At 56.6% G+C, this 27,915-nt stretch overlaps 1 protein-coding gene and 1 pseudogene across 1 annotated transcript; both read right to left on the reverse strand.

The window, feature by feature from the left end:
* Window positions 1–824: 824 nt before the first annotated feature.
* LOC133055580 (gamma-interferon-inducible-lysosomal thiol reductase-like) lies at window positions 825–4,453 on the reverse strand (annotated as a pseudogene).
* A 14,165-nt stretch (window positions 4,454–18,618) lies between these two features.
* On the reverse strand, window positions 18,619–27,892 carry TBX2 (T-box transcription factor 2). The gene is made up of 7 exons (XM_061142693.1): window positions 27,470–27,892; window positions 26,051–26,318; window positions 24,947–25,093; window positions 23,647–23,723; window positions 23,376–23,539; window positions 22,321–22,958; window positions 18,619–20,037 (listed from the first exon to the last, which is right to left on the reverse strand). The coding sequence occupies exons 1-7, from the start codon at window positions 27,862–27,864 to the stop codon at window positions 19,582–19,584; spliced, it is 2,145 nt and encodes a 714-aa protein (XP_060998676.1). The 5' UTR covers window positions 27,865–27,892; the 3' UTR covers window positions 18,619–19,581.
* Between the last annotated feature and the right edge of the window lie 23 nt (window positions 27,893–27,915).

Consider the following 27,915-nt stretch of genomic DNA (forward strand, 5'->3'; position numbering starts at 1 on the left):
TATGGAAGATGACATAGCATCAGCTTGGTAGGTGTCACAAACTGGGGGAGATGGCAAATACATCAGATAACAGATTGAGGACCAAACATGATTTCGACCAATCAGAAGGAGACATAGATATGAAATCCAGCACACGGTTGCCATGTATGGTTGTGTAGGCTGTTGATTACCCAAGTGAATCTTTTGAGTTGAGGAACTAAATGGGGGCTGAAATTCAGCCAGCACTCCACTTAATTCCACTCAAAAGGAGAGGAACCTTTTAAAAATTCAGATCAATGCCAGCCCTCGTTGGATGCATGAGACAAGTGCTCTGGGCTGGTGCACTGGGATGACACAGAGGGATGGGATGGGGAGGGAGGTGGGAGGGGGGTTCAGGATGGGGAACACATGTAAATCCATGGCTGATTCATGTCAGTGTACGGCAAAAATCACTACAATATTGTAAAGTAATTAGCTTCCAACTAATAAAAATAACTGGGAAAAAAAATAAAAACATAAAAATAAAAATTCAGATCAAAGGTATTTTATGAATTTGCAACATGCTGGTTCACCTTTTTCTACTGGGATAAAAAATATATGCAACATAAATTTGTTATTTTTTAAAAATTACAACAGCTGGAAGTGTCTGTTAAACTCTTTAATGTAGCACCATTCACATTGGGGCAAGATTCTTGATCTCGGGTGGGGCAGAGTTTTGAGTGTGGGTTTCATGGAATATATAGAAACTACCTGGATGATAAGCAGAGGCTGCTGAGTCAAGGGTCAAAAAATAGGGGCAGGTGAGATCTTGTCCCTCTTGCATTAGCTCCCTCAGGCACCAGCCATCACTTGAAGCAGGCATCCTCGGGAGAGCTGACTATGAGTTGGCAGACATCCTGCATCTCACCCACATCCAACCGGCAGATGAAGAGCTAGCTGGTCCTTCTCCTTCGTGGATTTCCCCTTGTCGGAGACCTAGGGCACATATTCACGGGGAGGCTGCAGAGCGTCTATGACCTGGGCTTTGGTGTATAATAGCTGCCTGCCACCGTCCCTCGTTGCACACTCCATCATGGAGTCCCGGGACACCTTGGGAGCTTAGATCTGCAGGCAGCATGGCTTCAGATTTTTCTCCATGTCATCCATTTCCTCCGTGCAGAGAATGATCAGGAAGACTGAGTTCTCCAGCTGGTCCAACCGGCAGGCCTCCACTTTGCTAAGACTTATGCTCACCATGGTGGCATGTAAACTCCTACATGCCACTGACGTTTTGTTCCTGAGTGTTTCTCTAGGTCACCAAAGTGACACTGAGGATTTTCCAGACCGTCAGTTGCTATGGGAAGAGCTCTCAGATCGGGAGGTACCAGCAGCTCACCCTGTAGATCTCACACTGATGCGCGGGGTGGGGCTGGGGGTCAGACTCTGGAGGTGCCTGCAGCCACAGCTCACTGGCCTTGCAAAGGGCTGCCTCCTCAGGGAGTTTTCCCAGTGTGTAAATATTTTTTCCATTCTATTTGCTGTTTTTTCACTCTCTTGATAATGTTTTTTTGAGGTACAGAGATATTTAATTTTGTGAAGTTTATCTATTTTTTTTTTCCTGTCACTTGTGCTTTTGGTATCACGTTTAAGAAACCATTGCTAAACCTAAAGTCATGAAGATTTTCCTGTATAATTTCTTCTATGATAGTTTTAACTTTTAAACTTAGGTCTTTCATCCATTTTTGAGTTTATACATGATGTAAAGTAAGAGTCTAACTCCTTTCTTTTGCATGTGAATATCCACTTTTCCTAGCACCATTTTTTGAAAAGACTGTCTTTTCCCCACTGAAATAGCTCCTTCATGGAAAGTCAATTGACCATAAATTTGAGGGTCTATTTCTTGGTTCACAATCTATTCCTTCAGCTTATATGTTTAGAAGTCAATACCACATTGTTCTGTTTATTGTAGGTTTGTACTATAATTTGAAATTAGGAAATCTGAAACTTTGCTCTTCTTTAAAATTTTTTTTGGGGGGAGGGGACTATTTAGGGTTGCTTGATATTCTACATGAATTTTAGGATGGATTTCTCCATTTCTGAAAAAACTACTGTTGACACATCACTTTTGACACTAAAAAAGAATCAGTGTCACCTGTCCATAGTGGAGACTGGAGAAGGATCTGGCATAGAAGCAACTTGAGTCAATACTGCTCCGTGGCTGCCAAAGAATGAGTGACATTTTTGTTGTCGTTTAGTCGCTCAGTCATGTCTGGCTCTTTGTAATCCCATGGACTGTAGCCCACCAGGTTCCTCTGTCCATGGGATTTTCCAGGCAAGAATACTGAAGTGAGTTGCCATTTCCTTCTCCAGGGGATATACCCCATTCAGGGATCAAAACTGTGTCTCCTGCATTGCAGGCAGATTCTTTACCACCAAGTCACCAAGGAAGCCCCAAATAACTTTGGACTCTGTTTAAACCAGTGCAAGAGGAGAGAGGCCCTGACACCTCTGCTCCACCCACTCAGGCCCACATTTTTCTAGAGGACTCTAGAGACCACAGATACTGTCTCGAGGGACAGGATAATATATACAGTGAACAGTCTTCAATTGAGGAAACTTGGGAGATGACCGGGTGGAGTTAGAGGAAGGGCTTGTGTGTGTGTGTGTGTTCAGTCGCTCAGTTATGTCCGACTCTTTGTGACTGTATGGACTGTAGCCCACCAGGCTCCTCTGTCCATGGGATTTCCCAGGCAAGAATACTGGAGTTGGTTGCCATTTCCTACTCCAGGGGATCTTCCTGACCCAGGGATCGAACCTGCATCTCTTACATCTCCTGCATGGACGGGCAAATTGTTTACCACTAGCACCACTTGGGAAGGGGTTGTATGGTAACTTTCAAATATTTGGATGGCCCACCCTACCCAAACTTTCTCTCTCTTCTTCTGCCTATAAAACAAAAGCATCCCCTACAGATGAATGAAGACGAACAAGTGATCTGGAGCTAGTCAAGGCCATCCTGCTTCTAACCATTGGTGAAGTTTTAAACTGTTAGATCAGTTCAAATCTGTAACACCTTGGGAGGTGGTGAGTTCCCCATCATGGACAGTGTCCAAACAGGGCCCAGGTGATGGATGACTGATTCAGTATGGCAACAGGAGTCAATGACCCCAGAGACCCTTTCAGTCACGCAGCAGGGTTCATAAAAGATCCCGTCTGAGAGCGTGGCCCCCTTCTCCTCCCAGGGCCTCTTCTCTGTGACAGCTGTTGCAAGGAATGCTGGGAATGACGTGGTTGCCAACAGGAATCTACTTCAAGTGATGTTTCAATGTCACTTGAGAAGGAGGCAGAGTAACAAACAAAAAAAAGTTAAAAAGAAGAAAAATAAATAAATAAAAGGAGGCAGAGTGAAGAATTTCCCTGGTGATCCAGTGGCTAAGACTCTGCACTCCCAATGCAAGGGCCTGGGTTCCATCCCTGGTCAGGAAACTAAATCCCACATGTGGCACCACTAAAGATCCCACAAGCTGCAGCTAAGATCCTGTGTGCTGTACCTAAGACTTGATGCAGCTAAATAAATAAACAAATATTTGTTTAAAAGGGATGGCAAAGTGATGGTCTGGGAACGGCAGACAGACGTAGGTCCCAGCTGGGGTTCTAGCTATACGGTGCTGGCAAGTTACTTTCTCTCTCCAAGATCCAGTTTCCTAATCTGTACAATGGGAAAATAATACTGACTATAACTGACCATATGCAAACTGTCTGCCCCCAGACAGTCTGGGGCGCCAACTCCCACAGCCTCATCCTCTTGCTTACAGACCTGGCCAATTATGGTTGCCTTCCCCTTGTCCAATAAGTAGATACGGAACCCTCAAAGGAGCCAGTCAGAGTCTCCCCAAGTGGTCTGCTCCACACACAGAGAGCCAGGCCTCTCTCTTCCCCTGGGATGGAGTGATGTGAAAGCCATCTGGGCCTCGAGTGCTTTGGGCGTCTTTCCTGTTTTGTGGGGAGAATGTGCCCGAGAGTGGAGCCAGTGCAGAAGAGAGTCAGGTTAAGACCTGGAGCTAATGAGAGACATCCTGGACTAATCTGACTCCCTGGATCCAGCTATGCCTGAAGTCCACTCCCGCTTTTATCAATTATGTAAGCAATAAATTCCAGGTTTGGCTTGAGCTAATTTGAGTTGGGCTTCTGTCAGCAGGAATCCAAAGAGGTTTCTGCAGAGTTGTGTGGATTCGGAGAAATACTGCCAAGTACCTGGCACTTAGGCAGGCATTTCGTGAGAGCCCAGCAAGCTTGGTTTTCTGCTGGAACCACAATGGATAACAGGGGCGGATGGGAATGGTGTGTTTGGGGCAAGTGAGTATGTGATTCCCACGGTACCAATCAGCATTTCCTTGGCACAGGGGGCAATTTCCTCTCCCCTTGGGCCACAAAACTGGATTTCTATAACCACAGTTGCCCGCAGCCAAGCTCCCTGTCCCACAAAGAAGCCCATCTGCGGTGGGAGATAATGACACCAACCTAACCCAAAGAGAAGAAATGACAGAGAAGGTCAAGAGTGTGAGAGCCTGGGACAGCTGTGTGCCCAGCCACCCATGCTCTGAAAGGCAGGCTGCCCCCTCGCCTGTTCTTCCAGGTACCACACGAGTCAACAAACTGCTCTTTTTCTTCAGCTTCAGCTGGATTTCCGTCCCTTGCCAGCAAAGGATTCCTGACTGACATGCCCAGAGGCCAGCTGAGGTGAGGCCGTAAAAGACCCAGTGGGTTGGCTCTGCGGCTGGGACGGTCCGTGCCTGGCTCCCGCGTGGGAAAGGCTGGCTTCCTTTCCTGTCAAGCAGCTCTCACATCTGGTGTCCCCCCAGAGGGGGACAGATAAGGCCGATGGCGGGCACTGATGTCACAGGCAAATGCCCGCTCCAACAGCCACCTCTCAAATCCTCTGAGTAAACTGTGGCCGTGCCCGTAGCCATGTTCTATCCAGTAGGTGGGCCAGTCGCAATGACTGCATGGCCTCCTGCTCGGCTTGGGGGGTGGGCTGGGTTCCCCTGCACCCCTGGTGGGTGAGGGTGAGAGCTTGAGTAGTCTGGGCTGAGCCCCCACGGCAGGTTTGACAGGTGGAGAAACGTGCGGGGCCTTGGCGACACTCGCGCCACCCCACCCCCAGCCCCCACCACGTTCTGCCCCGGGTGCCCAGCACAGCGCCCTCCATCTCTTTATTCAGGTGTCGCTTGACAAACTCTGAGCAGATGCTACCTGCCCGGCGTCATGCTAGGAACAACGCAACAACCGTGAGCAAAATGAAGCTTACGCTCTAGTGAGGGGAGACAGTCAATAAAACAAGTTTAAAAATTCAAAATAAGTTAAAAAATTCAAATTTCAAAAATTCAAAAAATTAAAAATAAGTTTAAACAGTTTAAAAAGCATGTATAATATTAAAAATGACAACAAACAGAGGAAGGGAGGGAGAGAGTGGGGAGGATGAAGGTGGGTGACTATTTTTACAAAGGTCGACCAAGGACAGTCTCCAGAGAGACACTGGGAAGAGAGGAGGAATGTGCCTGATATGTTCAAGAAATGGCAAAGAACTGCTGATGGGAATGGAAAATGGTGCAGCCATGTTGGAAAACATTTTAGCAGTTCCTCCAAAAGTTAAACAAAGTTATCCGTTGAACCAGTCAAGTCCACTCCTAGCCATAGACCCAAAAGAAATGAGAACATGTGTCTACCCAAAGACTTGGGCATGATGTCCACAGCAGTATTATTCATAATATCCAACAAGTGGAAGCAACCCAAATGTCTATCAGTGGACGAATGGATAAAGAAAATGTGGTATATCCATGCAATGAAATATTATTCAGACTTAAAAAGGAATAAAAGTGCTGATCCCTGCAAAAGACAATATGGATAAGCCTTGAAAATATTATAAGTAAAAGAAACTAAGTCACTGAAAAACAAGTGTTGTATGATTACATTTATATGAAATGTCCAGAATAAGCAAATCCATAGGGATACAAGGGAGCTCGGTGGGTGCCAAGGGCTGTGGTCAGAGGTAATGACGGCTCATGTGTCAGGACTTCTTCTGGGGTTGAGGAAAATTTCTGGAATTGGATAGTGGTGATGATGTCACAACCTTGGGAATGTACTAAAACCACTGAATCATATACTTTAAAAGGATAAATTCTATAGCATGCAAATTTTAATCTCAATTTTTTAAAAGACATTAAGAAATAAGGAGACCAGTGCCTCTGAGAGAGGGAGAATGATATCTGGCACACAGCAGCGGAGAAGTTGCTCAGGGGGCTGGCTCAGTGGCAAAGAACCCGCCTGTCAGTGCAGGAGACACAGGTTCGATCCCCGGTCCAGGAAGACCCCACACTCCAAGGAGCAGCTGAGCCCTTGGCCCACAACTACTGAGTCTGTGCTCTAGAGCCCGGGAGCCATGACAACTGAGCCCACGTGCCCTAGAGCCCGCGCTGGGCAACAAGAGAAGCCGCTGCAATGAGAAGTCCGCGCCCCGCAAGCAGGGAGCAGCTCCTACTGAGTGCGGCCAGAGAAAAGCCCCCGCAGCAATGACGATCTAGTCAGCTCAGTTCAGCTCAGTTCAGTCGCTCAGTCGTGTCCGACTCCCTGTGACCCCATGAATCACAGCACGCCAGGCCTCCCTGTCCATCACCAACTCCCGGAGTTTACTCAAACTCATGTCCATCGAGTCGGTGATGCCATCCAGCCATCTCATCTTCTGTCTTCCCCTTCTCCTCCTGCCCCCAATCCCTCCCAGCATCAGAGTCTTTTCTAATGAGTAAAGTCTTCACATGAGGTGGCCAAAGTACTGGAGTTTCAGCTTCAGCATCAGTCCTTCCAATGAACACCCAGGACTGATCTCCTTTAGGATGGACTGGTTGGATCTCCTTGCAGTCCAAGGGACTCTCAAGAGTCTTCTCCAACACCACAGTTCAAAAGCATCAATTTTTTGGTGCTCAGCTTTCTTCACAGTCCAACTCTCACATCCATACATGACCACTGGAAAAACCATAGCCTTGACTAGACAGACCTTTGTTGGCAAAGTAATGTCTCTGCTTTTTAATATGCTGTCTAGGTTGGTCATAACTTTCCTTCCAAGGAGTAAGCGTCTTTTAATTTCATGGCTGCAATCACCATCTGCAGTGATTTTGGAGCCCCCCCAAAATAAAGTCTGCCACTGTTTCCACTGTTTCCCCATCTATTTGCCATGAAGTGATGGGACCGGATGCCATGATCTTAAGTTTTCTGAAAGTTGAGCTTTAAGCCAACTTTTTCACTCTCCTCTTTCACTTTCATCAAGAGGCTTTTTAGTTCCTCTTCACTTTCTGCCATAAGGGTGGTGTCATCTGCATATCTGAGGTTATTGATATTTCTCCCGGCAATCTTGATTCCAGCTTGTGCTTCTTCCAGCCCAGCGTTTCTCATGATGTACTCTGCATATAAGTTAAATAAGCAGGGTGACAATATACAACCTTGACGTACTCCTTTTCCTATTGGGAACCAGTCTGCTGTTCCATGTCCAGTTCTAACTGTTGCTTCCTGACCTGCATACAGGTTTCTCAAGAGGCAGGCCAGGTGGTCTGGAATTCCCATCTCTTTCAGAATTTTCCACAGTTTATTGTGATCCACAGTCAAAGGCTTTGGCATAGTCAATAAAGCAGAAATAGATGCTTTTCTGGAACTCTCTTGCTTTTTTGATGATCCAGCGAATGTTGGCAATTTGATCTCTGGGTCCTCTGCCTTTTCTAAAACCAGCTTGAACATCTGGCAGTTCACAGTTCACGTATTGCTGAAGCCTGGCTTGGAGAATTTTGAGCATTACTTTACTAGTGTGTGAGATGAGTGCAATTGTGCGGTAGTCTGAGCATTCTTTGGCATTGCCTTTCTTTGGGATTGGAATGAAAACTGACCTGTCCAGTCCTATGGCCACTGCTGAGTTTTCCAAATTTGCTGGCATATTGAGTTCAGCACTTTCACAGCATCATCTTTCAGGATTTGAAATAGCTCAACTGGAATTCCATCACCTCCACTAGCTTTGTTCGTAGTGATGCTTTCTAAGGCCCCCTTGACTTCACATTCCAGGATGTCTGGCTCTAGGTGAGTGATCACACTATCGTGATTATCTGGGTCGTGAAGATCTTTTTTGTACAGTTCTTCTGTGTATTCTTGCCACCTCTTCTTAATATCTAATAATGACGTTCTAGCACAGCCAAAAATAAATAAATAAAATTAGTTTTAAAAAAAGTCACTCAGTGTGTACTTGTTGAAGTGACATAAAAGCGAGACTAATTAACCCCGTTGTGGCCCCCGTCTTTCCCCTGTGGGGAAGAGACCTCTGGATCCCCAAATGCTGAGAACCCGGAGCCACAGCTCTCTGTGGGCCTGGTTGGTTCAGATTTCTCCACAGCTGAGGCTTCTCACTCAGCCCCTCCCACTCCAGGGGACAGACGGAGGAGCTCTGGGGAAGAAGCGCCACCTGATCCCAGGAAAAGACTCCTGAGGTGAAAGGAACTCCATGATCTGCTTCATTGGACTGGTCCTTCACTTCCTCCCCCTTGTGGAACCTGCGCTGGGCCCTCTGAACCTCAGTTTTCCTGCCCATCACTGGGGGAAAAGGGAAATGAGCCCTCAGCCCTGGCCTGGGGCTTGATGCCATGAGAGGAGACCATGCCTTTGTGTGAGCGGGGCAGGAACTTCTAAGCCTCTGAACCCACGGCCTGGGGCCCAGGTCAGGGTCTGCTCCCCGCGTGCTGATGGGAGCTGCCAGCAGGGGAGCCCTGCGAAAAATAAGTTTCCCCCAGTGATCTGGGAGAGTGGGGAGGACTTGGAAAACAAGGCACTGTCCAGAAAGACGGGGAGGGGTGCGGGCTGGACGACCCTGGGTGTTTGGAGGTCAAAGTGCAATGACACGAGGCCGCAGAGATTCAGACACAACTGAAGCAACATATCAAGCCCCAGGGGCACCGTGCAAGGCCGTCAAGGATAGGCAGGATAGGCAGACGAGTCTATTCCAGAGACCCCGACACTTGAGGCTCAAGGGGTCAAAGCCACAGAGCTAGAGGTGTGGCTGGTCTTATGTCTCTGCGGCTGCACAAGGTCCTTGCTCGTATTCACTTCCCTCAGTGTCAGCGCCTGGCAGCAGGACTAGCCAGAACTCAGGATGGAGGCAGAGAGGGCAGGCCTGGACCCCCGACCCTGGAAACCCCTGTCCTGAAACCAGCCTGGAGCTGAAGGGACCAGGCTCCAGGTCCCAGACTCCAAGCCGGGATGACTCCAGATCCCCACCTAGTGGTGAGAGGCGGGTACTGCCGCACGGACCACGCCGCTCAATGAGACAGGTCCACGCAGGTCAGCCGCGACCCACTCTCCACCAACAAACACGCCCATCCGGGCCTGGGGTGAGAGGGGCCCAGGAGAGAGGGGCTCTTAGGAGGCAGAGGAGGTCCCACCAGCTGACACCAGAGGGCTTCACTGCCCTCCGGATTTCTCTGTAGCAGCCTGGTCAAATGTCGGGGCTCTGTGCTCCGCCGCAGACCCTCCAACACACAGGCCCCTCCCACCACCCGCTAGCCTGACCCCCAAGTCTAGGACACTTACCCCAGGCTCAGCGACTTGGCGGTCTGTCACCCCAGACGGCAGGGTCTCACTGGCCGAAGCTGGTCCCCAGGGTAGAAGGGGTCACCCAGCTCTGGTGGGCTCAGCCCTGGCTGCTGCCCAGGCCGGGGGAGAATTTGCCCTGCCCCCAGATGGCCCCCAGGTCCCATCCCCAGGCTCCTCCAAAGGGGCGCGTCCTCCCCAGGAGGAGCAACAGGAAACCAGCATTCACTGCGCCAGGCGCTGTTCTGAACAGCCCCTCACTTCAGCCTCTAACAACCCCGGGAGCTAAATACTATCATCTCCAGTTTGAAGAATCGATGGGGAGGAGTAACCTAATTTGCCAACGTCACCCCAGAGAATAAGACTCAGTTCAGTTCAGTCGCTCAGTCGTGTTCCGCTCTCTGAGACCCCGTGGACTGCAGCACGCCAGGCCTCCCTGTCCATCATCAACTCCGGGAGCTTACTCAAACTCACGTCCAACTATAAAACGATGTGAGTGACATCCACTCAGGAGGGAGATGGCCGAGGGGAAGGTTCTTGGAGAAAGAAGTGATTCCAGGCAGGGGGCAGGGCATGAGTGTGAGAAGTCCCGGAGGCAAGGCCAGAGGGTTACCCCAGACCTGGGTAGATGGGCAGTGGGATGGAGGTGCGGGGGCTGGGCGGGGGGGAGAGGGGGGTGGCTAGGCGGGACTCATATAAGCCCCTCTCCCAGGCCTGACCCCAAGAGCACAGGAAGACTTTGGAGGGCATCAAGTGACCTTATCTGGTCTGTATTTCAAGAAGGTCCTGCAGGCAGGAAAGATCAGTGGGCAGACACACTGGGCGACTCCCACTGGTCCTGGGCGGAGGGGCTTGCCCTGGAATCCGAGGATGTTTTTGGCTCAAGGCAGGGGTTCAGTGGCAGCAGAGACCCAGAGGCCAGAGAGCCCCAGAGCCCCTGGGGAAGGGTCACCCAGCGTGGCTGGAGAGCAGGGTTTGAGGGCTGGGAGGGCCCGTAGTCCATTCAGGCTGCTGTAACAAAATTCCAGACTGGGCACCTTATAAACAACAGACATTTCTTTCTCCCAGTCCTGGAGGCTGGAAGTCCGAAATCCAGGTGCCAGCATGCTCCGATAAGGACCTTCTTCCAGGCCACAGATGCAAAGGAGAGAGTCTCTTTCTCTTCTTTTTTTTTTTTAACTTTACTGAGATAATTTATGGGGTATCTTTTATGACAGCACTGATCCCATTCAAGAGAACCCGATTCTCACGACTTAAGCAGCTCCCAGAGTTTCCACCTCCTAATACCATCACTTTGGGAGTTAGGTTTCAACATGGACTTTAGGGGGACACAAATGTTCAGACCATACAGCAGCCTGGAGGCTTCTCCTGCAGAGGCAAGTCCTCAGGCAAGATACCTGCCCTCCCCCTGGGCCTCAGTCCTCAGAGAAGAGAGGAGGCCCCACTGGCCCTCAGGGGCTGTCTGTAGTCGGCTCCAAGTGAACGTGCAGCTACTGATCCAGGGCCTGGCACACAGCCTGAAAGGACCAGGTATGGGCTTCTGGAGGGGGCATTTCATTCATTCACTCATTCGGTCACTCATTCAGCAAATGTTTTTTGCACTGCTTCCACGTGTTAAGCAGTTTTAGGTCTAGGGACCCAGAAATAAGCAAAGCAGACACCAGCGCTGCCTTGGGGGAGCCAGTGACCTCATAGGAAGTGTGTTAGTCACTCAGTCGTGTCTGACTCTTTGCGGCCCACCAACTGCAGCTCACCAGGCTCCTCTGTTCATGAAAATTCTCCAGGCAAGAATACTGGAGTGGGTTGCCATTTCCTTCTCCAGGGGATCTTCCAGACCCAGGGATGGAACCTAGGTCTCCTGCACTGTTTACCGTCTGAGCCATCAGGTAAGCTCCTAGGAAACAGACCCTAAACAAATATGTCCCTTCCCAGAGGAAATGTGGCAAGGCCAAAAGGCGGAGTGGGAAAGCGCTTGGACCCAGCAAAGTGGGGCAGGGGGAGAACCTCAGAACTTCAGAGAGGCTGGAGCTGCTTTCTCCATGGAAAACCACCCCCACCAAGGGGGTGTAGGCTTGTCTCTATATGTTTGCATGCACGAATGTCTGTGTGGTAGGTACAGGTATGTCTGTAGGTGTGTCTGTGTGTTTCTGTGGGCATTTGTGTGTCTTAGTGTGTTTCTCTGTATGTCTCTGTGCATCTGTGTGTGTGTGCAGGTCTGTGTGGGTTTGTGTGTGGTTGTTAAATGCATGCCTCTATGTGTATGTAGGACTGTCCATATATGTCTACATTTGTGTGTCCGTGTGGGGGGTTAGCATGTTACATCTGGGTCTCCACGTATGTGCATGCATGTGTGGGAGTGTCAGTGTGTGAGTGGCAGGGTGACCAGCTGGGTGACTTGCAAGGATCTAAAGAGTTTCTCAGAACTTGATCTATCAGTACGAACGTCAGAACTGTAGTAGACACAGTCATGTCAGAGTTGTGGGAGGCCAAAGCTGGGAGGGTGGGCAGCCCCTCCAAGGAGGAAATAAGACCCCAAAAATGATGATAACAGAGTGTGTGTGCTCAGTTGTGTCCAACTATATGTGGCCCCACGGACTGCCGCCTACCTGTCTCCTCTGTCCACGGAAATTCTCCAGGCAAGAGTACTGGAGTGGGTTGCCATTTCCTTCTCCAGGGGATCTTCCCGACCCAGGGATCAAACCCAGGTCTCCTGCATCTCCTGCAGTGGCTGGTGGATTCTTTATCACTGCGCCAAAGTGGGGTAAGGCTAAATTAGAAGGGGGGTGGCCTGGACCGAGTGCCCAGTGGGTTGGGCAGGAACTCTCAGGGCTCCAGGAAGGAGCCCAGGCTTGGGGTTTGCCATGCCATTACCCAAGACTTGCTTCTTAGCAGCTCTGTAACCTTGGGCAGGTCTAAGCCTTGGTTTTCTCCTCTGTAAAATGGGGATGAGCATATCCACTGCCCAGCTGAGAATGAAATAAGAAAAGGCATGCCCAGCATGGGCACATGGTGGGTTTTCCACAGCTCCTCCCCTCGGGCTGAGGAGAAGGTGTGGTGGGGCCAGAGAATACCTTGTTCTCTAGGGGACGGATATCAACAATGAGGAGAGCAAATGCGCCTGAGCTTAGCACTCGCTGGGTGACGCCACCTCTGCTAGGGTTTTAACCAGATGAAGTCACTGACCCTTGTCGGGGGGGTGGGTGGGGGAGTGGGGAGGGACCCTGCCGGGCTGACATGAAGCAGGGCGGCCACCCTTCCCCTGATGTCCTGGTCTTGGGCTCTGAGCCAGGCTGCTTCTCCCATGGACACGTGGCCTGGTGGGCCAAAAAGGGCACCCGGCCCCTTTGCCCTTTCCCAGCCCCGAGGCTGACTCTTACCCATCATCACTTCATCAGCTAACATTTCCAAGGACCAGGCCCGTGGGATTGTGTAAGAACTCTTCCTTTATTTACTGGATGGCTTGGGGGCACTTCATTTCACCTCCCTGAACCTCACTGTCATCAGCTGTGAAATGGGGATTTATCACGAACACCCTGCCAATGAAAAAAAAAGTAGTAAGAAGAAAAAGGGGCTTCCCTGATGGCTCAGATGGCAAAGAATCTGCCTGCAGTGCAGGAGACCTCGGTTCAATACCTGGGTTGGATCCCTGGGTTGGGAAGATCCCCTGGAGAAGGGAATGGCAGCCCATTCCAGTATTCTTGCCTGGAGAATTCCATGGACAGAGGAATTCTGTCCTGGCAGGCTACAGTCCATGGGGTCGCAAAGAATCAGACACGACTGAGTGACTAACACTTCACTTTCAGTGAAAGCCCATGCACAAAAGTGCTTTGACTGCGCCCCCCCCCCCAAAGCCTTCCTTCAGCTAAGGAATTAGCCTGTTGGGCATCCCAGGTCTGGGAGGCACCCTTAAACATGAGTACCTGAATGTGCTCCATGAGTATCCCCTTGTTTCTTTTGAAGAAGTCGCAGTGAGCAAATAAACCGCAGTGCTGGGTGCCCAAACCACCCTCCATCAAGCTACGCCTCTGCTGCAGCTTGTACCAAGGCGGAATCTGGGTTGGATGGGGGAGGAGCCACATCCCACCAGGATGCTGGAGGCAGCTGGAGCCAGCCGGTTCCGGAAGTGTTCAGGACCTGGAATGTGATTTCCTAATTGTGAATTCATTCTGGCCACCAGCCCTGCCCGCACTCCCAGGAATCTCATCAACAACAGCCTCTGTGGATGACCCCTCCCATCCTCCAGGCTTAGGTTCCTCAAACCTTAAATGGAAGGTCCCAGCCTTTTATCTTTAGACTTTGACTGGGGGCTGGAGTCTTGGCAATGGGAGATCAAGATCACCTGGTCGCTCACTGACCAATTTGATTTTACTCCAAACCACTTATTTTCGGGAGGAGGATTTGGGGCCCAGAGGAGAAAGTCCCATTGTCTAAGGTCATTAGACACTGGAGGACATTCAGGTACAGCGAGTCAGAGCTTGACCTTGTCCCTATCCTCCCAGCTTCAGTGGTAGATGGACATGGAGAGAACTACTAAACTTCCAGGGTTCCAGCCTCTCCTGGGTTACACTGTGTTGAAGGGGAAACAGCCGGAAGCCGCCGAGTACACCGGCCGGGATCACACAACAAGCTGGCGAGTGTGTCCTGACTTTCTAGCTGTGGACCCTTAGTTGATAAGAAGGGAGGTCATCTTGGGAGTGAGATAACCAGAGCGCCTCCGGGGACCTTAAGCATCAAGTGGAATCAACCTTTCAACCCCGCCACCGGAATCAACTTGGGCCTCACACTCCCTCCTCCCCGTTCAAACCTGACCCAGAACCTCGGTGGCTTGTAAACTCCAGGGAGAGACTGTCAGGCTGACTCCTGGGCCCTCCTCAGTCCCCACCACTTCCCACTGGTACAACGCAGACCCAAAGCCTCCCCAGCGTCTGGCCCCCGGGCCGACGCGGGCAGGACCCTGGGGGAGAAGCTTTGCAAAGTTCTCCGGGGCGGGGCGTGGTGGCGGCGATGTGCGCATCCTGCCCGACACCGCCCTCGACCTTGGAGACGGAGTAGGGGGAGGTGAGCTGGGGGAAGGCGCCTCGGGGGACCTCCAAGCAGGAGGCATCCTGGGTCCCGCCCGTCCCTTCACCCCACACCTTCGAGGGCCCCTCAGCGGGCAAAGCATTTCGTCGGGCGCGCAACGAGACCAAGCCCATAGCCCCGCTTCTGAGACGCCTGGAAAGCGGTCGACCGGCGGCCTCCAGCTCCGAGGGGGATCGCGAAGGCTCCAGACCGCCTGGCAGGCGGAGGGCGGCCGGGCCGGGCCGGGGCGGGGTGGGCGTGGGGGGTGTTTGCAGGTGGGGCTTCGCAGGCCAGGGAACTGGCCCGGCAGGGCGGTCCCAGGAAAAGGGAAGAAGCCCCCCACCCCATCCCGAGCCTCGGGCAGTTCCATCCTCCTCTGTCCGGAGTTTCCTTCGGGTGCGCGGAGCGTCTCGATCTCTCAGCAGCCTGCGTCCATCCCCTGGGCCTGCGGCCCCGTCTCTGTGCGGATCTTGAGGCGGCTCTGGGTCCGAGGTCGGCTCCAGCCCCGGGCGGGCTGTCCGGCCGCCGCTCGGCCCCTGGCCTGGAGCGCCATCTGGTGGACATGTAGGGGGTTGCCACGGCCTGCGGACACGGCCCGCTCCAGGTCCGTTCTCCGCCGAGAGCTGCGGACTGGGGAGCCGGCCAAAGAGGGGCTGCCGTCGGCTCGGGGAACCAGGTGCTTCAAGGAAGGAGTGAGGGGTAGGGCGAGAGAGTCCGCGCCTCCAGAGAACACAGAAGAGTTCTAGGGGCAAACCAAAGTCCCCGACGCGTTCCGGACAGAGACTGGAACGTATTCAGCGAGCGTGACCAAGCTACCCTGCCAAGGGCGCGCGCGGGGCAGTGCCCAGAGAGGACCCGGAGCTCAGGCTCCATCCCCTTGGCCCCTGACCCCCGGGAGCGCACAGATCTCCCCTCTGCTGCCCAGGCGGGAGCACAGAGCCCTTGGCCCCTCGCCGGACCGTGTACCCGGGCTGGTGCTACGGACTTTGGCGCCCAGGCAAAGGAGAGGACAGAGTGGGATTGGATTGGGGGTACTTTCGAAAGCCGAGGAGGAAGGCAGGCTCGGAGTTTAAACCTCGGTTTCACCGAGACTGACCCCTGAACCGTCCCTTTTACTGGGACTTGGGGAGGAGGACGGGTCGGGGCCTCGAGCTGGGGCTTTCACCTGTGGGGTGTCCTGGGGGCGCATCAAGCTGAACGCACCCCTCTGGCTCCAAGGGGTTGCCCTGCATGGGGTACCTAGGGGAGGCCGGTCCCAGTTCTGCGCCCTTGGGGTGGGGTTGGGGGAGGGCCGGGCCACTGATGCTCAAGATTTCCTCCTAAGATAGGAGAATGACTTGAGGGCTGGGGAGACTTGGATTGACAGGAGAACAAACGAAGTCCCTTAGGTTTCCCAGGGTGGCTCAGACGGAGACCCTGGGTTCGATCCCTGGGTGGGGAAGATTCCCTGGAGGAGGGCATGGCAACCCACTCCAGTATTTTTGCCTGGAGAAGCCCCATGGACAGAGGAGCCTGGCGAGCTACAGTTCATGGGGTTCACGAAGAGTCGGACACGACTGAACGCCTAAGCACAGCACAGGTCACGCAATCCTTGCTGCCTAGCCGCTAGGGGTCTCACGGAGATGCCCCCCCACCCCAGTCTCCAAGCTCCCCTGTGAATCACGCTCCTAACCCCAACACCGACACGCACAACTCCCTCCCACACCCCCACCGTGCCAGCGCGCCCATGATGCCCAGATTCACTCGTCCACTGGGGATCCTGCCGTCTAGGGCACCCCCCCTCCGCCTCCGCCTGGTGCCGGGTCCTGAAGGGTTAAGGAGGCCTTGGGGGCACCGGAGCGGCGGGACGCGGGCGCCTGGGCTAATTGGCGACCCCGGGAACAATGGAGGCGGGAGGCGGGTGGCTTAATTGGGCCAGGGAGTGGCCCGGCCTTTGTCTGAGGCCTGACCGCGCGGGTTCCCGCAGCCGAACGCAGGAGGCTCGCAGCTGGGACCCAGCGCAGGGCGGCGAGGGTGACCCCAGGAGGGGGACAGTGAGGTGGGGGCCGGCGGTGACGGGGGAACGGCTCCCCAGGCTGCGCTCGGGACCCCGGGGCGTCTCGGGGCCCTGGAGGATCACTCCACCCCGCTGGGGCGCTTCAGCCGCCCTGCGGCGAGAAGGCAACCGCCACCAGGCCGCTCTGCGCGGCCGTGACCGCGACCCTCCTCCGGGCCCGGGTCTCCCCGCGGGGGCGCCTGCGGCGCCAGCTCGGTGCTGCCCCCTGGCGCCAGCAGCCCGCTCCGCAGCCTCTTCCCCACTCTCCCTGCCGCTGCTGCTGCTAAGTCGCTTCAGTCGTGTCCGACTCTGTGCGACCCCATAAACGGCGGCCCACCAGGCTCCTCTGTCCACTGGATTCTCCAGGCAAGAACACTGGAGCGGGTTGGCATTTCTTTCTCCAATGCATGCCTGCATGCTAAGTCGCTTCAGCCGTGTCCGACCCTGTGCGACCCCATAGACGGCAGCCCACCAGCCCGTGGAAGTGTTCACGGGATTCTCTAGGCCAGAATACCGGAGTGGGTTGCCATTTCCTTCTCCCCATTCTCCCTAGACAGTGAGAAATCAGAACAAACCCATGCGCCCCTCTTCAAATGTTAGAGACCTCCAATAAACACACTGTCCACGCAGGATTTTATTTGAGCTGAGAAAGGGGCCTTTCTGCCCCGCCCTGGTCCTGAACTGCCCTCCTGCACGCCCGAAGGTCAGAGGCAGGGAAACCCGAGCCCACCCTCCCCAGAGCCGGGACAGTCTTCTGCGCCCTCGCACTGGTTCACCGGCCGACACCGTCCCCGAATTCAGCGTGGCCTAGGGGCCGGCTCCTTCCCTGGAAGAGGACACGATTCTCTTCCTTGCAAGTGGATGAGCCCACGAAGGTGTCCAGGGAGCCCGGAGGCCTGTTCTCCTTCACCCTTCCTCCGTCTCACCGTCCCGGATGTCCCTGGTGAACTGGAAGCCAGCGCCTCTCGGCCTCGGAAGTGCCCAGGTTGAGCAACCTGCTAAGCCAAGGCATCATGGACACTCACGCTTTAAATAGAGGAAGCAGCTGGGAAGGGGTGATGCTGAGGGATGGGTAGACCCCGTGGTGGTCTGAGGGAATGATTTGCCGGTCCCCCATTCCTTCCACTGCTAGGATCTGGGGCTGGAGACACCTGTCGGCTGGGTGAGGAGGGGAGGAGAGACCGCCCTCCTGGGGCAGCAGCTGTCCTGGCAGACTCGGGCCACGGGGGGCGAGGCCCAGCCGCGACTGACACGGTGCGACTCCCCGCGCGACCTCCAGCTGAACCCACGATTGTACAGGGGGAAAGAAGGGGAGGAAAAAAGCCTCGTGAGCCCCAGTCTTCATACCCACCCCCACCCCCACCCCCGACAGAGATGTAGATGATTTCCACCGGAGAACCTTTAGTCTAGACTCTGCCACTGTGGTCAACAGTCCCGACAGGAGAGAACGTGTTCTTTCAGGAGGTTCAGGAGACGGAGGGATGGAAAAGGATTCTAGGTTCGCGGTGTTTGGGGGACCATGGCCAAACCCCTCCTCCGGAGGGAGAGAGGGAGCGGGGAGCACCCGTCTTATCAGCCCCACCCAACCAGAGGCTCCGAAAGGAGCTGCAATTCCACGGTGGCGCGCGCCCCGGGCCGGGAGCCGGGAGGCCAGGCTCGGAGCGGCGGACGGCGGAGAGCGGCCAGCAGGGGGAGCCCGGCCCCCGGCCCGGCGGCGGCGACGCTGGACGCGCGCGGGGGGCTCGCGGCGGCGCGGCGCCTCCCCGCCCGCCCGCAGCCCGCGCCGGCGCCGCCGGGCCTCGCGGCTCCGCTCGCCGCCCCGCCACCCGCGGGGGAGCCGCCGCCGCCGCGAGCCCCGGGCGCCCGCCCCGCCGTCCCCGCCTCCGGTCCCGCCTGACGCGCTCGCGGCGCCCCCTTGCCCCGCGCGGCCCACAGAGCGCACTGCGCCGTTCACTTCGCATTGCAGCGTTTTATTGTTTTCTCGAGTTTTTGTCGTTTTCGTCTCGCTCCGGAGCGAAAAGTGAAAACCTGAGGTGGAGCCCGCGGGCCGGGCGAGCAAAAAACGCCCGGGCGCAGGGGCCGAGGGGGCTGGCGGGGTGGGAGCTTCTCCGGGGGTCGGGGCCCTCTCCCGCAGCCAAGGGCCTCCTCCCCACCCCCCAGCCCTGTACAATATAGATGCTCATGTAAAAGGAAAAAAAATTATAGGCTATGAGTTAATCTCTAAATATTCTGTACACAGCAATGTACACCTTTGAATAAATTAATACCAATTTGCATATTCTGGGAACCTTAAAGCTTATTTACACAAATTACCATTTATTTCATAAATATCTTTTTATTCCCGCCCCCTGGGGACTCAAGGCAGAAATGCCACTCCCTCCGCTGACCCAGGGGTGGGAGGGCCGCCTGTCCGGGAGAGAAGTGGAAGGACCAAAGGAACAGGCCCCTCTCAGCTCAAGTCTACACTGACTTCATCTTCACTGACCTCAGCTCCCCTCACCCCAGATTCTCCAGCAATGCGGGGCTCCAGGCTAGGGGGCTTTCCTCCCCTGACCTTCTGGCTCCCCAGACAGCCAGCCCCTGGCTGAGCCGGGGGCGAGGCCTCCCCAACAGCGCTGTAGGAACCCGGAGAGGCCCCGCTGATGACACCTTGACACCGGAGCAGACCTGGACCAAATCCAGTGGCCCCAAAGCGACTGTGTTCCGGATTCCTTGTGAGGCCCAGGGAAGTGTCCCAGGCCCCGGCTGGCCTATCAGGGTTTCATTCCGGCTGCAGCCCGCTCTCTCTCCTTTATTTAAATAAATACCCATTCTGTGCTGTACACGTCCCAAGCAGCAAGGGAGGCAACCCAGGAGGCCTGCGCGGCGGCGGCGGCGGCGGCGGCGGCGCAGCAGCAGGGCGGGCCCCCTCACTTGGGCGACTCCCTGCCGGGGGAGAGGGCTCGCTGGCTCTCCAGCCCACTCACCAGTCTCTGAATGCTCTGCAGTTCACTGGCCGCCTCTTTGGCCGCGCCGCCGGGCGATAGGGCTACGCGGGCCGGGGCCCCCACTTTGCGGAGGGCCAGCTCCGGCAGCGGGCTGGGCTCACGGCTGTTGCCGCCGCCTGCAGCCTTGGAGCCCTCCGCCGCCAGCCCGGTGGTGAGGAGGCTAGTGCTCGGTGGGATGGAGACCGGGATCTGGTAGGGGCTGAAGCGCAGGCGAGGCCGGGCACTGCCCAGAAAGGGGCTCCGGGACAGGGAACCGGCGGCAGCCGCGGCCGCGGCCGCAGCGCTGGTGGCTGGCAGAGCCGAGGCCGCCGCCGCAGCGGCCGCCATGTAGGTGTAGGGATAGGGGAAGAGGCCTCCGAAAGTGGGCATGGGGATTCCCTGCAAGAAACAAAACAAGACAAGGGTTAGGCATCCCGCCTGGAGTGTTCCTGGGGGTGATCTGGGTGCTGGCAGCGGGGCGACAACTGGGAATCCTTGCCCTACTGTTCAGGAAGACCTGCGCTCACATAACCTTGCTCCCCAAAGAGCGCAGGTAGGCATGAGCCACTACGCCGATGTCCAAACCTGGTTGGAGGGGAGCCCGCTTAAGGTTATGATTCCGAGAGGGCCCTACCGAGCTCTGTGCCAGGTATTACTCTAGGAGTAAGGGAAGGCCATCACAGGCGGCTGAACCGGCAAGGGCCTTGGAAGAAACAGGCCTGGCGGGGGGCCAGATGGCCAGCAGGTAACTTTGGCTGTGTTGGCAGGGAGGTGCCGCTCGCTTCCAACAGTGTCCTGCCCTGCCTTTCTATCCACAGGTGCCCCGAAGGGCTGGAGACGAATAGGACGGGAGGAGCTTTGCTCACTCTCCCTCCTCTGCCACCTGCTCAGGGGTCTCCTGCCCAGGCCAGGAGAAGGCGCCAGATGCCAGTCCGTTTATAAACTAGCCTGAATGCAAAGAGCTCCCAGCGGCTCCCTAGTGGCAGCTGAAGAAGGAATGCTGAGTCTTTGCCTGTGTAAAGCCCAGTAGCTGGGAAACGCTGCACAGAACACCGCCTGCGGCCCAGCTTTTGGATTATCTGACCTTTGAGATCATGGAGTATGTGGGTATATAGGGAGGAGGGCAGGAGCTGACTGAGCTGGGCTTCCAGGGAGCCTCAGGCCTGGCTCAGGCAGGGAGAAGGAAGAGAAGTAGCTTAGTCAGGGATGAGAAAATACCCTTCCCGAGAAGGTCAAGCCCTACTGAACATTCAGACTTGGCATCTCAGAGGAAGGAGGGAGACTTCAGATCTCCAAGGTTTTGTCTCTTTCTGATGGCCATAGGAAGATCCCCTGGAGGAGGGCATGGCCACCCACTCCAGTATTCTTGCCTGGAGAATCCCCATGGACAGAGGAATCTGACTGGCTACAGTCCATAGGGTTGCATAGAGACTGAAGCTACAGCACAGTATGATGACCATAGGTGAGCGGCCCTGCCTCGAGAAGTTAACCACTAGCAGTACACCTAGTGATGCCTCCTGAGTGCCCTTGCCCTGGCCTTCCACCTGTTAACCAGGCTGTGTCTAGAAGTCCTGACTTCCCTGTGACCTCTGCGATGCCCATGCTCATCACCAGAATTTGTCTGAGGAGGAGGCATTCACATACACACAGAGTCAACCTCCAGGCAAATTAAACCTCCAGGCTCTGAACTCCAGTTTCTGGAGGCTTCCTTACCAGCTCAGAGCCCCAGATATGTGATGCCAGTGCCTCCAACGCTCACTCCACACACCCCTGACACTGAGCTGTATTTAAAACTCATTTCAGAATCCCTTCCCCCACTTTAAAAATATTTGCTTCTGAACCGAAGGAGCCTTCTCAGACCTAAACTCCTATTTTCCTTCCCTTAAGATAAGATCTTAAGGGTTCAATTTGCCAGAAACCTCAGAGGGAAGAAAATGAATGTAGAGATTCCAAATCGTTCTACGGGAATATTCCACCCAAGCAACCAAAGAGGCCACTCTCCCCTTCCGATCTTATTTTGCTGCTGCCCACAGTTTCATAAGCTCTCCCCTGGGAGCTCGGAATTTCGACCTGGGCCTGGAGGACTGAGATGTGTGGCTGGGGGAGTTGGGAGACTTAGTGTGGGGGAAGGAAAAGCCCCGTCCTTTGTCCGGTTGCTTCCTGAGAGTCTGAAAGGAGCCCAAGACATCTGGGAGGTGGGTCAGTTTGGTGGTCAGTTATCCAGAACACACTGCAAATTCTCCTACTTTTTTTGTCCAGCCACTTTAGCCTTTCCGGGACTGACAGTGGGCCAGGGGTGGTTATTCTTTCCCAAGGAAATTGTCCTGAGGCAGGCCAGGCAAGTGGACTTACGAAAGCTGGAGGCAGCCCCAGTCTGTCAGGGCAGAAAGAGTCTAATGGGTCCCAGTCAATTCTGGGGTTACAGGGAAGGAAATAGGCCCAGAGAGGGTCAGAGACTTGTCCAAGGTCGCACAGGAGTCAGAAGCAATCTCCTGGCCAAATCCTGGACCTGGTCTTGGTCTCCCAGAAGCCAGGTTTGGTTCCGAGGGCCCATCGGGTCTCCCCAAGAGGGAGTCCTTGCCGGCTGGGAGCCCGAAGCGCCCTCGGGCTCTATGCCTTCTTCCTCTGCCCGCCCAGGGTTCCCTTCCCTTCCTCAGGCTGCTGCCAGCTCACAGGCCTTACCTGAGATGCCAGCATGTGCTGGGAGAGGTGGAATGGGAAGGGCCCAGCAGTGCTGGCCGCATTCCCCGCGGGACCCAGCCCGCCCGCGTCCAGGCCGGTGGCGGTCCCCGGCCCGCCGCCTCCGCCACCGCCGCCGCTGCCGGCCACCGAGGCTAGTAGGTGGCCCATGCCCATGGCCGAGAAGGCTCCGGGCCCCATGGCGAATTGTCCCGGGTGCAGGAAGAGCGGCTGGCCGGCCCCCAGCGGCCCGAAGAACTGCTGCCCGTGCAGGTGGCCGGAGAAGGCCAGGCCGGGCAGGTGTCCGGCGCCCAGCGGGGACGCGCTGTCCGTCTGCACCACCAGCGGCGCCAGGCCGGGCTCCTTGCCCTCGCCCGCCTCCTTGCGCCCCTCGTCCTTCCTCCGGGTTTCGGCGCGCTCCTTCTCTAGGCTCCGCAGGCCGAACTGGCCGTCCCCGCCGCTCTCGGCCGGCTCCTTGCCCCTCTCGGGGCTGCGCCGCTCCCTGGCGCGATCGGGTTCGGTCAAGCGAGGTGGGCTGCTGCTGTCCAGGGCGGGGCTGCGGCCTAGCGCCGGGCCCGCGCGCTCCTCGCCCAGCCGCTCGGGCTCCGGGTCACTGTCGGCGGCGCACGACTTCTCCTCGGCTGCGGGGAGAGAGGATGCGCGGCGTTACCCGCCCGGGGACAGACAGGCGCGAAGCCCGAGCCGGAGAGACGTGTGCAAGCCTGCTCTCGGGGAGGCCACGTCGGAAGAACTCCTGGAAGCTCGGGGCAGTAGGGGTCACCCCATCCAATATCCCTTATTTACAGGGGGAGGAAAGTGAACCCGGCAGAGGAGGCCTTGCTGCCGCAGAGTCACGCAGCGCCAGGGCTCTAGCCCAGAGCCCAGAAGGATCGGCGGGCCACCCGGGACCGCACTCAGGGGAGGCCTGGGGTCGAGGCCCGTCCCAGACTCTCCCCTGACGCCCCCGCCCCAGGCCTTCAGTTAGCCAGATGCTGAGCAGCGAGCCAGCCCGGCGCCCGGGGGACACCCTCCCCGTCTCCTCCCAGCCCGACCCGCACCTCTGGCCCGGTGCAGGCGCAGGGGGCTGGGCGCCGTCCCCGGAGAGGGCGGCGGTTCCCGCGCAGGGGGAGGCTCGCAGGACGAGGCGTCCGACTCCGCGCCGTCGCGCTCCGGCTTGCAGGGCTCCTCATACAGGCGCAACGACGGCAGCGTTAGCTGCTTCCTGGGGATGAGCCGAGGGAGCGGGTCTGAGCGCAGCGCGCCCTCCGGCCCCCTCCTCGTCCTGTTCCCCCCAGGCGCCCGCCTCCAGGCCAGCCCGCGCACCCTCACCTTTTCTCCCGCCGGCCGTTCCCGGTGTCCCGGAAGCCTTTGGCAAACGGGTTGTTGTCGATCTTAAGCTGCGTGATCTGCGGGGACCGAGGGGGCGGCGCCAGGTCAAGCTGTGGGCTCTTCTAGCCTGGCCCGGGGCACCTGGAGGTCAGAGGCTGCCCGCCCCAGAGGAGAGCCCCCGGGGAGGGTACCCTGGGTATCCGCCCACCTGGGCCGGGCCGCTCCAAGCTACAAGGCAAGGTGAGGTCGGCGGGCGGACCTCGACGAAAGCGACCTCCAAAAACTATATTCGAGGTATAATCCCTCGACTTGCACACACAAGCCCAAAGCTGTGCACCCCGAGTGGAAATCTGTCCGGGCGAGCATGCAGGTCCACCCAGCCATTCGAGTTAAGGGAACCCGGCGCCTGAGCAGGAGCACACGGACAGCAGAGCACACCCAGGTCAGCAGACACACATGTAGACAATCACACGCACGGGTCCGCGCACACGCAAGTACACACAGACAGAACAAGCGCCCAGGGAATCAAACGAATTCACACGCCTCCACACGGATTCAAGGCACTCCAAATGGTGCACGCATATACCGGCCCAGGACAGATCTGTTCACGGTGACAGAAAAAAAGAAAGAAAAAAAAGATACGGCCGGCAGGACACTCTGACACTGTCCTTCCTCCCAGAGTGGTGCACACGGACATGGGTCTTAGCAGGGGGGTTGCCTTGCCTCTCTACAGGGAGGGTGTAGAAAGATAGCAGCCAGGAAAAGCCCTTTCTCTTGAAGGAAAAGCCTCCAAGCATATCCCAAGGGGTCCCGGGCCTGAACTGACCCAGAGAGGGAGTGGTGACTGACACCTGTCCCCCTCTGGCTCCCCCAGGAGAGGGAAAACTAGGCCCCGGGTTCCTAGCAGCCGGAAAGCCTGGGCAGATTGCCTCGGGCGCCCTCTTTTCATTTAAATTCCCATCCCTGAGCCAAGAAATAAACGAATAAAACGTAAAAATGTCAGCGAGGGCCCGGAGTCTCTGCTAATTGCTAAGTAAACATCCCCACCCCAAGGAGCGCCCAGCTGTTCGCGCGCCCCGGGGAGCGTGTGCGTACGTGTCGTGGGCCTGGGAGAGAGAGCTGGGGGGTTTCGCTGGGTGCTGCGCTACAGATGCGAGACTGGGGGCCCGGGAGCGGATCGTGAGGGTGCGGGGGGCGGGGGGCGTGCAGAGGGCCGCGGGCGGGTGTGAGTGGAGGGTCGGAGGCCGCCCGAGTGGGAAGGCATCGGTACCGGGACTGGCCCCACCGCCGGCCCGCGCACCTTGTCGTTCTGGTAGGCGGTGACCGCGATGAAGTCGGTCTCGGGGAACACGTAGGTGCGGAACGTGCTGTAGGGCAGTTTCAGGATGTCGTTGGCTCGCACAATGTGGAAGCGCGGTTGGTACTTGTGCATGGAGTTCAGGATGGTCTGCAGGAGGGCGAGGGTCAGCCAACAGCCCCTGGCCTGACAGCCCCCCGGCCTGTCTCCCGAGCCTTTCTATTCTCTGGGGACCGGACCTCTTTCCATTTTTCTGTCTCTCTCACCGTTCTGCCTTTCCCACCTCACCCCCAAACCTTCCCCCCCTTTTCCTGTCTTCTCTGCTCCTTATCTCCCCATATTAATTTTTCTTTTCTTCCCCCTCTCGATTTTCTTTATCACAGTTTCTCTTTCCAGTTAAAAAAAAAAATTACCCCAGCTGAAAACCGAAATAAAATAAAACTCGCTACCACTCCACTCTTAACTTCTCTTCCTATTCACGGCTAAGCCCCTAGTAAACCCGGGAGAGAAGACTGGAAGCTTTGAGGCCTCACCGACCTGCCCTACCTCCGATTTAGCCCCATGAACTACCCCTTCCCATTCACTGGGGCCCTGGCTCAGGCAGAAATTCCCTTCTCCCAAGTCAGGCATCTCCCCGAGGGAGGAGGGAAAGGTTTGGAGGGAAGTTGTTTGAACTTTAAAATCTCCTCCTTTGGGGATGGGGATGGAACAGTCTTGAGGAAGGGTGAGAACCGAGGTCCTGGGCCAGTCTTCCAAGCTCAGACCCCAACGACCAGCGGCTCCACAACCCGCCCCAGCTGCACCTGCCTCCTGCTGGACTCCAGAAGGGAGTTTGGAAGGCCTGAGATTTTGAGAGTTTGGACAGTGAGATTGGGGGCAGCCTGGAGCTTAGTGGCCACGAACCCCAACATTCTCCAGGCTTGCAGAGCAGAGCCTCTGCGCCCAGGCCCAGCCGGCAAAAGCCACAGGGCAGTGATCTGGGCAGGGGCACTCTGGGGGTTCTGCGAGCACTCCCCTATGGGGAACCCTGGGGTCTCCTCCCCCCCCCACCCCCGCAGGGCTAGGGGCAAAGTCTTCCACCCCCATCAGCTCTTGGCCTGCACTCACGAAGCCATGTTTGTCCGAGATGTTGTTGGTCAGCTTCAGCTTGTGGAAGGCCACCGGCTTGGCCATCCACTGCTCCCCCGTGGCTGGGCTGTCCGGGTGGATGTACATCCGCTTGGGCATCTCGGGGTCGGCCTTGCCTGCCACCATCCAGCGGGAGTTATGGAATTTATACCGGCAGTCATCAGCGGCCACAATGTCCATCAGCAGGATGTATTTGGCCTTCTTGTCCAGGCCGCTGACTCGCACCTTGAAGGGAGGAAACATCCTTCTGCAGGAAAGGGAAAGAGGGAGAGGTCAGGGAACCCGCTGGATCTCGAAGACCCCTCTCCCCTGATGCACGCCGTTGTTTCCTGGAGCTTCACCACCCATGTTCCCCTGTGGTCCGTGCTCTGCCCTCTTAGGAAGGTCTGGGAGATTCCATTCCACCTGTGGTGGTTATTCCTAGGAGATCCCATTTCTGCCTGTCAAGACCCTCTCCTGTTATAAGGCTTGCCCTCAGCCCTATGCTCAGATCTAGTGACCCCTTTTTTCTCCCTCATCTGAGATGAAAGCCGAGCTCCAAGAAAGAGATCCAGGGCCTTTGTAAATATACTCGCTTCTCATGAACCTCCCTGAAATTCGTTCGTGGGAATATATCCACTTAGGGCCGAAGCTCTCAGAAGTGCATTCGGACGTTTGTTTGGGCGAGGAACTGGGTTACAGCAGCGGAACAAGGACCCTGACCCTGAAGTTCGGGCGAAGAGGGTGAGTGAGCCCGAGGCCTGGATTCTCCGCGTCTGAGCTAGAGGCTTGAGCGGTTGGCGATTGTAGCTTTTCTTCCGGCTTCAGGGCCTGGGGAGCCGTGTGCCTCCGGAGCTCCTGGTTCCTCTGCCCGGACAAGGCTCACAGGACGGGTCAGGCTGCGGCTGGGCCGGCTCGGGGCTCGCCGCGGAGAACGGCCGCGACCGGCGGGAACCAGAGGGCCGGGCTGGGCCTAGCGGGGGTGAGAGTCTCATTCCGGGCTCCGGGGTCGGAGGAGAGTGCGGGAGACGCCGCATCTTCGCGGAGCACCGAGCCAGACTCGCCTCCGAAGCAGGAGAGAGGGGTCTCGGGGCTGAGGAGCTGCGGCCGAGACCGCTGAGACCCTCCAGGGCCGAGCCGCGGGGCCTCCTCGGCTTTGGCACTCTGAGCGCTGGGGGACTATTCTTCAGGAGTACGTTTTCGTTTTCATTTGGGAGACTTCGATGCTCCGCGTGTTTTTTTTTTTTTTTTAAAAATTCGTTCGGTCCCGAATGAGAAAAGTCAACTTGCTGGTCTGTGCGTGGCTCGGGGACCGGAGCCGCGAGCTGGGAGCCGCGGGCGGAGGGCTCGGCGCTGGTCGGTGCTGTCGGACCCCCCTCCCGCCCACCCGCGCGCCCTCCAGCCAGCCTGCCGCCCTACCTCCCGGACTTGGTGATGACCATCTCGGTGCCCAGCTTGTGGAACTGGTCCCACAGCTCCTTGGCCTCCAGCGTCACCTTGGGGTCGTCCTCCACCTCGTCCTCGGGCTCCAGGCTCTTAAGCGAGCGCAGATGAGCGGCGGGCGGATGCGGGCCGAGTGCCGAGACGTGCAGCCCCGCCTCGGCTGCCGCCGCCGCCGCGGCCGCCGCCGCCGCCGCCCCCGCCAAGCCCGGGTCGGGCAGCGGCTTGGCCAGAGCGCTGGGCGGCAGCGCGAGAGCCGGGAAGAAGGAGGGCTGCGCTGCCGCCAGGAAGGCGGACATGGGGAAGTCGGCCGGCCGTGGCGCGTGGAACGGGTGGTAAGCCATGGCGCTGGCCGCCAGCGCCGGCTCTCTCATCGGGACATCCGGCCCAGGCGCCCGGGGGCCGGGGCCGGGGGCGCGCGGCTC

The sequence above is a fragment of the Dama dama genome, chromosome 5, assembly GCF_033118175.1.
Source record: "Dama dama isolate Ldn47 chromosome 5, ASM3311817v1, whole genome shotgun sequence".
Classification (NCBI taxonomy): Eukaryota; Metazoa; Chordata; class Mammalia; order Artiodactyla; family Cervidae; genus Dama; species Dama dama.

Coding starts and splice junctions, on each gene's coding strand:
- TBX2 (XM_061142693.1), bottom strand. CDS start 27,864: ATGAGAGAGCCGGCGCTGGCGGCCAGCGCCATGGCTTACCACCCGTTC. Junction 26,319..27,469: donor GTCATCACCAAGTCCGGGAG/GTAGGGCGGCAG, acceptor CCTTTCCTGCAG/AAGGATGTTTCCTCCCTTCA. Junction 22,959..23,375: donor GCGCCTGCACCGGGCCAGAG/GTGCGGGTCGGG, acceptor CTCTCCCCGCAG/CCGAGGAGAAGTCGTGCGCC.